The following is an 11,180-nucleotide window of genomic DNA, read 5'->3' as shown; positions in this document are numbered from 1 at the left end:
CTCAACTGGTCTCCATAGCACAGAGGGTACTACCCAGTCCCACCCTTTTCTGTTCTCAATTTCTTCTTTGCCAAAGTCGGGAAGAATGGTTCAGATATTCCCAATCTGTAAGGCTTGGGAAGATGTTTACATCAAACGCTGCCTCTCTCCATGTCCCAGCCCCAGTCTCTCCATCAGAAACCTGTGTCCTCCTCTTCCGTTCTGCCCCCTCTCATTGACTACCTCATGCTCCCTCTTCTCTCTATTCATCCTCTCATCACCCTTAACCACTCTCACTCCACGGGAGTCTGTTATTGTTGTTGTTGCTTTTAAGAAGCCCGCCCAGTGCATTCAAACATTCTATCTCATACAGTGCTCCCGAGGACATCATCGTGCCTGGCAGGCTGAGTTTTCTGCTCTAAGTTAATGTTGCATCTACTCCCATTGTACTTTTGTGAATTTACATCTCGTTGTCTGACAAGGACCTTTCAGGCATCATAAGAACCTGTAACTTAAAGCAGCACTTTAATCACAGGTGGACGGTAGGGTACAGCCCAGGCCCAAACAGGAATAGCGTAAGGCAGAATGAAGCAAGAGTCTGGGGGAAATGTCATCCCTCCTGGACTCAGAGCCAAAGGGTCTGAAACAGCTTTGGACCCTCTGGAACCTCTAGTATGCGCCTCATCATGCCGGCCAGGATGCTGTGTGCTTTGCTAACAGATACCAGACTTCATCTAAGTCCTGGGGAGTGGAGCAGGAAAGAAGCAAAGAGAGGTGAAAGTTTTCATTCTCTCCGGGTGTGAGGCATCAAAATGATCAGAATTGCTGCCCTGCCCTAGTTAACAACACAGGGACAGATCCTGAAGGTTGTTGTGGCGAAAGATGTTTCTCCCTTCATCCAGCCTGTCTGGAGGATGAAGCACCGACAGGCAAAAGACAAACTTATAGAACACACATACACAGTATAGATGACTTATGTAATGACTAGAGAGAGTTTAGGTTAGTCCCTGTGGTGGTTTGAACATGCTTAGCCCATGGGAAGTGGCACCATCGGGGGGTGTGGCCTTGGAGGTGTGGCCTTGTTGGAGGAAGTGCATCACTGTGAGGGCAGGCTTTGAGTTCCTATGCTCAAGCTTTGCCATGTGGAAAAGAGTCTCCTCTGGCTGCCCTCAGATCAAGATGTAAGCTCTCAGCTCCTCCAGCACCATGTCTGCCTGCACACTGCTGTGTTCCACCCGTGGCAGTGAACCTCTGAAACTGTAATCCAGCCCCAACTAAGTGTTTACCTTTGTAAGAGTTGCCTTGGTCACGGTGTCTCTTCACAGCAATGAAACCATAACTAAGGCTACCTCATTTTAGCCATGAAATTTTTTTTTTCTTTTCTTTTCTTTTTTTTCGGAGCTGGGGACCGAACCCAGGGCCTTGCGCTTGCTAGGCAAGCGCTCTACCACTGAGCTAAATCCCCAACCCCAGCCATGAAATTTATAAGATGGTTTTCCTAGTTTTTTCTGAACACTCTGTAAGTATCTTAGCTTAAAGCCTATTGTTTCAGGTTTTTAAGCTTTTTTTTATCTTATTCACTGGAATATATTGCAGCTTTCTTTCTCTGCACCCGAAGTCCAAACAAGAGATTCAAAGGAGCCAGAGAGATGGAGATCAAAATATCACCTTTCTTACTGACCAGTCTTGCAAAGAGCAGCCTTTAGGTGTGGAACAAGTGTTTCTTTATGTTGCACAGAATTAAACAGAATGACCTACTGGTCCACTAAAGGAGCCTCACGGTGATCCCTTCCTCGGGGCGAGCTGCCCGTAGTCAGAGAATCCAGAAGAGTTAAGACAGCCTGCCTACTTTGCCTCCCCTTCCCAGTCAAGTAAGGCATTTGTCTCAGGAGAAAATGACAGGGAAAAGAGGCCACAAGTGTTACTATAGTGGAAACTATAACACAGATCGATGGGGAAGAGAAGATGAATGCTTACTGCCTGGTAGTTATTCTGAGTAGCAGCAAATAAAGCTGTTCTATAATTAAGCAAACTGAATGATTACATCTAGAGGAGTCTGTAAGCAAAATTAGCGAGAGCCCACTAAAGATCCATCACCCGAAAGCAGAGCAAACAGTGGCTTCTGCCTTGGAGGGAGGAAGGACAGTTGAGACAGTGAACAGAACGGCGTTCACATTTGCACACAAGGCCTGCCATCTTGAAGAATTGGATCAGCAGCTTAGAGCACTGGCTGCTCTCCCAGAGGACATGTGTTTGATTTCCAGCACCTATGTGGCAGCTCACAACTATCTGTGACTCCAATTCAGGTGAACCAACGTCCTCTGCTGGCTTCCTCGGACACCAGGGACATGCGTACGGTACACAGACATACATACCAGCAGATACCCATACGCATAATTTTTTTTTTTTTAGAAATTAGAGCTTATTTAAAGTTATCAGCCATCAAACCATCTTCCCTCATTCTACATTTAAGTAGAAGAAATGGAGGAGAAACCAGCTTTCTAGAAGCTGCACACAGCTCTCTTTGCCTTTCTGGTGCAGAAACTCATTTTGAAGGACATTTAATGGGACTATTAATAGCAGTGGCTATCATGAATAATTGAAATGTTCATGAGTTATTGACATAGTTACTTCTTTTTTTATTTTACTCAAGGGTAGATTTGATTAAGAAAGCATATGAAGATTTCTTAAATGAATACCAACGTGACACACGGTAAGAGTTACCCTACAAGGTGTCTTCCGGTTAATAACAGAACTACCGTATCAAGCAACAGCAAACCATGCCACTAAGCCTATAAAATACACAAGAATGAGGTTATCGTTGTAAAAAGTTAATGAACACAGTTCATATTGTAATCTAAATAATAAAAGATGGGAGTTTCGAGTTCGTCAGTTGTACACCCTCACTCCTAAGGAACCAACATCGTGAAAATGAAATCTACGAGTCTTTAGGGGGAGGATTGGGAACAGGGTCTCCCACTACCACAAACTATGCAGTTGAGGGTTTTCCACTTGGGGTCAGCACATGTGAAGTGCGATGGGGAGGCCTTGCCCTGTGAAAGTGCCTTGCTGGTTTACCTCACTAAGTGTTAGGCTTGGTCGTCTAAATAAAGGTCTCAAATAGGTTGTTTCTATTTTGGTTTTGTTGTTTATTTATGTGTGTGAGACAGAGAAAGAAAGGTGTGTGTGTGTGTGTGTGTGTGTGTGTGAGAGAGAGAGAGAGAGACAGAGACAGAGACAGAGACAGAGACAGAGACAGAGCACAAAGAGAGAGGAGAGAGAGAGACAGACAGACAGACAGAGGAGGAGAGAGAGAGAGAGAGAGAGAGAGAGAGAGAGAGAGAGAGAGAGAGAGAGCACCTGTGTGCCACAGCACATGCATGGGAGTCAGGACAACTTGTGGAAGTTGTTTCTTTCCTTCTACTATAGGTCTTGGAGATCAAACTTAAGATTGTTAGGTTTGGTGACCAAGACCTTTGCCCAGTGGTTATTAAATGAGTTTATGCATGTTTGTGTAAGTAGTGACCTCCACACAGACACAAGAGAAGCTAACTTCTTTTTGTTTCATTTTTCTATTGTTATGCCAACCACCTACTTGGACAAGCTTTGCTTCAATTCTGATCAAATTGTATAGGATGATTGTAAATTACTATGGGATAAAAAGCAGGAAGCCTGAACACTCCCCTTTGCAGCTTGAAGTCAGCCTCAATACCCTCCCACTCTGAGGAAAGCCTGAGGGGAATTAATTTGTCCTCAGCAACAGGGTGGAAGCGCTGTTGCTAGGTGTCTGTGACATAGGAAGGTAAGTACCAATCAGAGAGAAGCGCTGGCCACATGACTGTGACACGTAGGAAGGCCAACCCCTAATCTCTGGCCCTTTTCCTCTCCATTCCTAAAGGACAAGGAGAAATAACATCTACAATGGCCAAGCCCATCCTCAAAAGATACCGCTACATCAAAGGACATCTAAGACCATTGTATAGAAAGCATTTACGGTGCTCTAGCATCCATTTTGGCCATGGAAATTACTCCCTTTACATAAACAGAGTCCTGAAGGAAGTTGTCCCCAAGAGAGGTATATCATCTCATACTGTGGACATCATGAACCTCATGATCAATGACATCTTCGAACGCATTGCTACGGAAGCCTGCCAGAGGATGAACCTCAGAAAGCGCTGTACCCTCACCTCAGAAGATATCCAGAAGGCAGTGTATATGTTGATGCCGAAGAAGCTGGCTAAACTTGCTGTGACTTTCGGAAGTAAAGCAGTCCACAGATTCATCCATTCCTAAGCTCCATGTTCAAGCCTAATTGAAATTTGGGGAAAATAAATCAACCTGCCACCCACCTCGGTTATAGTCACTTATTCTTGTGCTCTCTTGTGCATGTATGGGATGTTTTGCCTGGTGCCTGAGAAGCCAGAAGAAGACATTGGGTCCCTGGAACTGGAGTCACAGGTACTTGGAGTCTACGTGTGGTTGCTGGGACTCTAACCCAGACCCTCTGGAAGAGCAGTCAGTGCTCTTAACAGCTGAACCACCCCTCCCAACCCCCAGTCTTCCATTCTCCCACCCACTTTATTAAGTTTAGTTTTTATTTTTGTTTTTGAGACAGAGTCTCGCTGGGTAGTCCTGGCCTGAAATCTGCAATGTAGACCAGTGCCAACACGCTCAGTCATTTTATTGAGTATAAAATCTTTATAAAGGTTCTGAAGCTTTTTTCCCCAATTCCATCTCTTCCTACCTGCTATCCTGAGCCCACTCCCCATCCCCCACCCCACCCCCAGGGCCCATTCCTTGGATTTTCTTTGTCTTTTGCTGTCTATGTATTGCTAAGCCAGCAGTTCCATTTTGCTTACATTGCAAGCATAGGTTCATATCACATGTGTTTCTTTCTACATTGTTTCTTAGGCTCCTACCTGCTGGTGAATGTAAGCTCTGCTTACACTCCTGCTCTATCTAGGACGCCATACTGTCTGTCACCGTACCACAATTGGTCATATGCCATTTCCTGAGAGAGGTCTAGGGTGATTCTGTTCTTCACTAATAGAGCTGGCATAGTACAGTTACCACAGTAGCAGAAGCATACAGTAGCTGACCACACCCTACATAGATTAATTTCCTCAACCCCACAAAACTCTGTAAGGATTAAATAGTTATCCCCAGACCATGGAGGATGAAAACAGGCACTGAGAACCAATCATGTGCTTGAGGTCACTCTGGCGGGTGGGTTTGGCAGGACTGGATGTGAGCAGCATACGAGGTCTGCCAGGGAGACTAGGCGACACAGTGTGAACAATCCCTCAAGAGCTCCTCTGGGAGAGGCCTTGAGAGTAGGATTCCTGAGCCCTTGGTGTCCTGTACTCAGATTTTTATAGGTGCTGCCAGGTCATCTTCCAAAGAAGACATGTTTGAGGGGATTGGGGGTTTAGCTCTAGTGGTAGAGTGCTTGGGCCCTGGGTTCGGTCCCCAGCTCAAAAAAAAAAAAAAAAGTGGTCCAAGCCAAAGAAGTCGTGTTTGTGACAGACGACAGAAATTTCTTTTTCTTTCTTTTTTTTTTTTTTCTGGTTATAAGAGACACATAAATTTCCACAAGGGAAAAAAAAGAAAAGAAAAGAAATTGCTTGTTTTTTATGTTCCTTCAGAGGTTGGAACTGAAGCCCTTCTATAGGGAATGACCTTTCCTTATTCCTTGCCCAGGATTCATTGTTTCTTCTGGGTTTGTTTGCTTCTGAATTGACCTTGTCAGAACAGTTCCTGAAACAACCCGAACAGGCTCTACTCGGCTAACCTGGGTGTTGGCTGAGGCGATGAGCTCCTTAAAGCAGATCTTCACCAGCCATCCTTATCTACCGAGAGGATGTATTTGTCTTTGTCATCTAAGAGGGTCAACAAGTTACAACTTCTAGGCCAATTCCAACTGCAAAGAATATCACAGCTCATAGATAGATAGATAGATAGATAGATAGATAGATAGATAGATAGAGTAGATAGATAGAGATAGATAGATAGATAGATACGTAGATAGATAGAGATAGATAGGTAGATAGATAGATAGATAGATAGATAGATAGATAGAGATAGATACATAGATAGATACATAGATAGATAGAGATAGATAGGTAGATAGATAGATAGATAGATAGATAGATAGATAGATAAGTAGATAGATAGACAGACAGACAGACAGACAGACATCACCATAGCACTAAGTGCGACTTCTACATCTGTATGCAGATGTTTAAGGAAAACAAACACCAAACACCTGACAGGCCTAACATGCCCTAGGAAGCCTAAAGAGCACTCATGCCCTGCAATGTGTTATTGTGGCCAGAGGCCAGTGACGCTCGTGATGGCCCATGAGAGCACAGTGCAGCTGTTCATTCCTAGCCATGCTATTTTTACTGTACTTTTTTCTATGTTTAGATGCACAAGCACTTACTTCCCTTCGGGTTACAATGCCCTGCGGGGTTCAACACAGTAGTGTCCCGTACAGGTCTGCAGTCTGGGCGCAAGAAGCCTTATATCATCTAGCTTGTGCAAGCATAGTGTGTTGTGTTTATATAACAACATGAGGCCACCTGACAATATCATAAATACCTGAAAATAAGTAAAAGAGCCAACTGTTATATGAGGAGCATCTTTTGGGGATATGCACAGGAGAGGTATAGTTGGGTCTTCAGGTAGAACTATTTTCAGTTTTCTGAGGAACTGCCAGATTGTTTTCCAAAGTGATCTTACCAGCTTGCAATCCCACCAGCAAGGAAGAAGTGTTCCTCTTTCTCCACATTCTTGCAGGCTTCTGCTATTGCCTGAGTTTTTGATCTCCTGATTGGTGTGAGGTGGAATCTCAGGGTTGTTTTGATTTACATTTCCCTGATGGCTAAGGATGTTAAACATTTCTTTAGGTGTTTCTCAGCCATTCGAGATTCCTCAGTTGAGAATTCTTTATTTAGCTTTATACCCCATTTTTTGGTTTACGAGAACACCATTTTTAATAGGGTTATTAGGTTCTCTGGAGTCTAAGTTCTTGAGTTCTTTGTATATTTTGGATACTAGTCCTCTGTTGGATGTAGAGTTAGTAAAGATCTTTTCCCAATCTGTAGATTGCCATTTTGTCCTATTGATAGTGTCCTTTGCCTTACAGAAGCTTTTCAATTTTATGAAGTCCCATCTGTTAATTATTGATCTTAGAGCCTGAGTCACTGGTGTTCTGTTCAGGAAATTTTCCCCTGTGCCCCTGTGTTCCAGACTCTTTCCCACTTTCTCTTCTATTAGTTTCAGTAGATCTGGTTTTATGTGGAGGTCCTTAATCCACTTGGACTTAAACTTTGTACAGGGCGTAAGAATGGATCAATTTGCATTCTTCTACATGCTGACTGCCAGCTGAACCAGCACCTTTTGTTGAAAATGCTCTTTTTTCCACTGAATGTTTTGCCAAAGATCAAGTGACCATAGGTATGTGGGTTTATTTCTGGGTCTTCAATTCTATTCCATTGATCTACCTGTCTGCCCCTGTCCCAATAACATGTGGTTTTTATCACTATTGCTGTTACTGTACAATTATAAAAAAAAAAAAAACTGTCTTTTAGCCCCACTATGTCCTGCACCGTGGCAGCAGCCCAGTGTCTCTAGCCGCCGCCGCACACTCTCTTAAACTTAAATTGCTACATGAAAGAACACACAACACAATAACCTCTGATTCAATTGATAAGATAGAATTGCCCACCTAAACATACAAAGCCCTGTGCACATCCATCCCTTAAGAACATTTATAACAATCTGTAAACACACAGAGTGGAATCTTAACATCTGCCTCCATGTTCTCTCCATGGCTTCTTCTCTAGTCAACTTTTGTTCCAGTCTCCTCTTCCTTCAAACTTTTTCTCCCACCCATTCTTCCTTCTCATCCAATGGCAGGCTTCATTCTGTCTTGTACCTGCCTTCACCTATATGACATCCTACAATTGCTCTGTAGTATAGCTAGAGATCAGGGATGGTGATTCACCAGAAATTTTTATTGTTGAGAATAACAGTATCATTATCCTGGGTTTTTTGTTACTCCAGATGAATTTGAGAATTGCTCTTTTGGTAAGATGGCCATTTTTACTATGTTGATCTTGGCAATCCATGAGCATGGGAGGTCTTTCCATTTTCTGAGATCTTCTTCAATTTCTTTCTTCAGAGACTTGAAATTCTTGTCATACAGTCTTTCACTTGCTTAGAGTAACGCCGAGGTATTTTATATTATTTGTGACTATTGTGAAGGGTGTTGCTTACCTAATTTCTTTCTCAGCCCATTTATCCTTTGTATAGAGGAAGTCTACTGATTTGGGTTAATTTTATATCCAGCCATTTTGCTGAAGTTGCTTATCAGCTGTAGGAGTTTCTAGTAGAATTTTCAGGGTTGCTTACATATACTATCAAATCAAAAGATGCTCCAACATATAACAAGGACACATGCTCCACTACATTCATAGCAGCCTTGTTTATGATAGCTAGAAGCAACAACGACTTTGTGAAATTCATAGGCAAATGGATGGAACTAGAAAATATCATCCTGAGTGAGGTAACCCAATCCCAAAAAAACAAAAAAACAAACCAAAACCATGGTATGCACTCACTGACAAGTGGATATTAGGGGAAAAGCTCAGAGTTCCCAAGATACAATTCACAGACCATATGAAGCTTAGCAAGAAGAAACACCAAAGTGTGGGTGCTTCAATTCTACTTAGAAGGGGAAACAAAATAATCATAGGAGGAAGAGGAAGGGAAGGACCTGGGAGGGAGAGAGGAGGGGGCTGGGGAAAAAGGGGCCAGAATCAGATATAGGAAGAAAGAAGAAAAATCCAGAGGGTTAGGAAACTGAATAGAAATATGTAGCAGTAAGAGGTAGAGACCTGGGGGGAGCCACTAGAAAGTCCCAGATGTCACAGAAGCGAGATGTTCCCAGAACCCAACTGGGATATTAGCTAAAATACCCAATGAAGGGGAAATAGAACCTGTAGAAGCCACTTCCAATAAATAGGCATGGCCCCCAGTTGAGGGATGGGGCCACCCACTCATCTCAAATTTTTTTTTTTTTTTGGTTCTTTTTTTCGGAGCTGGGGACCGAACCCAGGGCCTTGCGCTTCCTAGGCAAGCGCTCTACCACTGAGCTAAATCCCCAGCCCCTCATCTCAAAATTTTTAACCCAGAATTGTTCCTGTCCAAAGGAAAGACAGGGACAAAAAAATGGAACACAGCCTAAAAGGATGGGTGTCTTAGTTAGGGTTTTATTGCAAGTTTTATAAAGGACAACATTTACTTGGGGCTGGCTTACAGGTTCAGAGGTTCAGTCCATTATCATCAAGGCGGGGGAGCGTGGCAACATCCCGGCAGGCATGGTGCAGGAGGAGCTGAGTTCTACATCTTCACCCAAAGGAAGCCAGGAACAGACTCAGCATCCCCAGGCAGCTAGGACGAGGGTCTCCAAGCCCACCCCAACAGTGACACACTTCCTCCAACAAGGCCGCACCCTCTAATAGTGCCACTCCCTGGGCCAAGCATATGCAAACCACCACATTCCACTCCGAGGTCTCCGCAGGCTTGTTTAAACAAGTCTACGAGGGCCAGACCTAAACTTAGCATAATAAAAAGTACATTTAGTCCAACTTCCAAAGTCCCCACAGTCTATAACAGCACTAACTATGTTAAAAGTCCAAAGTTCAAAGTCTCTTCTGAGATCCATCTAATCGCTTAACTGTAATCCCCAAATTAAGACAGGCAACCAGCTGGGCAAACTTCACACTCTGCCATCTCCATGTCTGATGTCAAAGCAGTGTTTAGGTTTTCAACTCCTTTGTCATCTTGGTTGACTGCAGTCCTCAGGCGATAGCCCGTGACCCTGGCATCTTTAACATCTTTCTGTCTCCAAGGCAGCTTCAATGTTACAGCTTGTTTCAATGTCTGGGATCCACACATGATCCTCCAAAGGGCTGGCTTCACTTCTCCAGCTCTGTCCTCTGTAGCAGTTTAACTTCAGGTTGATCCACACTGCACTGTTGCTGCTGTTCTTGGTGATCATCCCATGGTACTGTCGTCTCCAGTACACTGGGGTCTTCCATTGCATCTAGTCTTCACCAATAGCCTCTCACAGGCTCTCTTCATGGTGCCAAGCCTTAACTCCTTTGCCTGACCCCTTCAGTCCTGGGCCATCAATTGCAACTGAGGCTGCACCTTCACCAGTGGCCTTCCCTGGCTTCTCACAAGGCCCAGCCTCAGCTGCTTTTCATGACCCCTTTATACCTTCAAAACCAGTACCACCTGGGTGACGCTTACACATTACCAAATCCAGCCATAGTACGAGGTACAACCTTGGCATCTCTGGAACACAGTTTCTTTGTGCTCTCAGAAAACACATCCCAGAAGATTTCACCTCAGTGATGCTGGTCTCTTTCTTAGCCCCAGCTAACCAGCATCAATTGTCCCAGACATCTCCTTCTCCTCTTGAAGATAAAGCCAGAGACACATGGCCAAAGCTGCTGAGTTCTGTTGCTCGCAGGAGCTGGAACATGGCCCCCTTGTTTTATTATATTTTTAACACCTTCACTGCTTAAGCTTGGCTGTCCTGGACCTTGCTCTGTAGATTGACCTTGAATTTAGAGATCTGTACTTCTGTCTCCTGGGATTAAAGCTTTGTACTAAGTTGCCTGGAGCTGATTTAGCTGGGTGGGATCTTGCCCCGAGGTCATTACTCCCTTAATTCAATTTAATATTCTTTTTTTTTTTTTTTTTTTGGTTCTTTTTTTTCCGGAGCTGGGGACCGAACCCAGGGCCTTGCGCTTCCTAGGCAAGCGCTCTGCCACTGAGCCAAATCCCCAACCCCTTCAATTTAATATTCTTGAACACAGAATTCAGCTCCATTTCACTTCCAGGTGTCCCTTTAATACTTGAACAATATACTTTCTATTTTTTCCTTTCTCAACTTCCCTTTTTTCATTAAAAATGCTCTTCATGAGACTTAACCTGAGAACAAAATCTATGATGGGCGTTTCTGAGACTTCCTTGGTCGATGTAATTAGTCTGGGTCTTTTCACCTTAGCCTCAGGCAGACTCTTCAGACAAGGGCAAAAAGCAACCACATTCTTCACCAAAATACCACAAAAGCAGTCATTACAGCAGATACCAAAATTCTTCACCTCTGAAACCTCTTGGGCCAG

At 43.8% G+C, this 11,180-nt stretch overlaps 1 protein-coding gene across 1 annotated transcript; it reads left to right on the top strand.

Annotated features, from left to right (window-relative positions):
- The first annotated feature begins 3,851 nt into the window (after positions 1-3,851).
- H2bl1 (H2B.L histone variant 1) lies at positions 3,852-4,327 on the top strand. Its single transcript, NM_001409105.1, has one exon. It carries the CDS (start codon positions 3,901-3,903, stop codon positions 4,270-4,272), a length of 372 nt encoding a protein of 123 aa, NP_001396034.1. The 5' UTR covers positions 3,852-3,900; the 3' UTR covers positions 4,273-4,327.
- The last annotated feature ends 6,853 nt before the right edge of the window (positions 4,328-11,180 follow it).

This window comes from Rattus norvegicus, chromosome 2, assembly GCF_036323735.1.
Source record: "Rattus norvegicus strain BN/NHsdMcwi chromosome 2, GRCr8, whole genome shotgun sequence".
In the NCBI taxonomy this organism is placed as follows: domain Eukaryota; kingdom Metazoa; phylum Chordata; class Mammalia; order Rodentia; family Muridae; genus Rattus; species Rattus norvegicus.
Note: the sequence above shows the minus strand (reverse complement) of the source record. Positions and strands in the feature narration are given on the sequence as shown.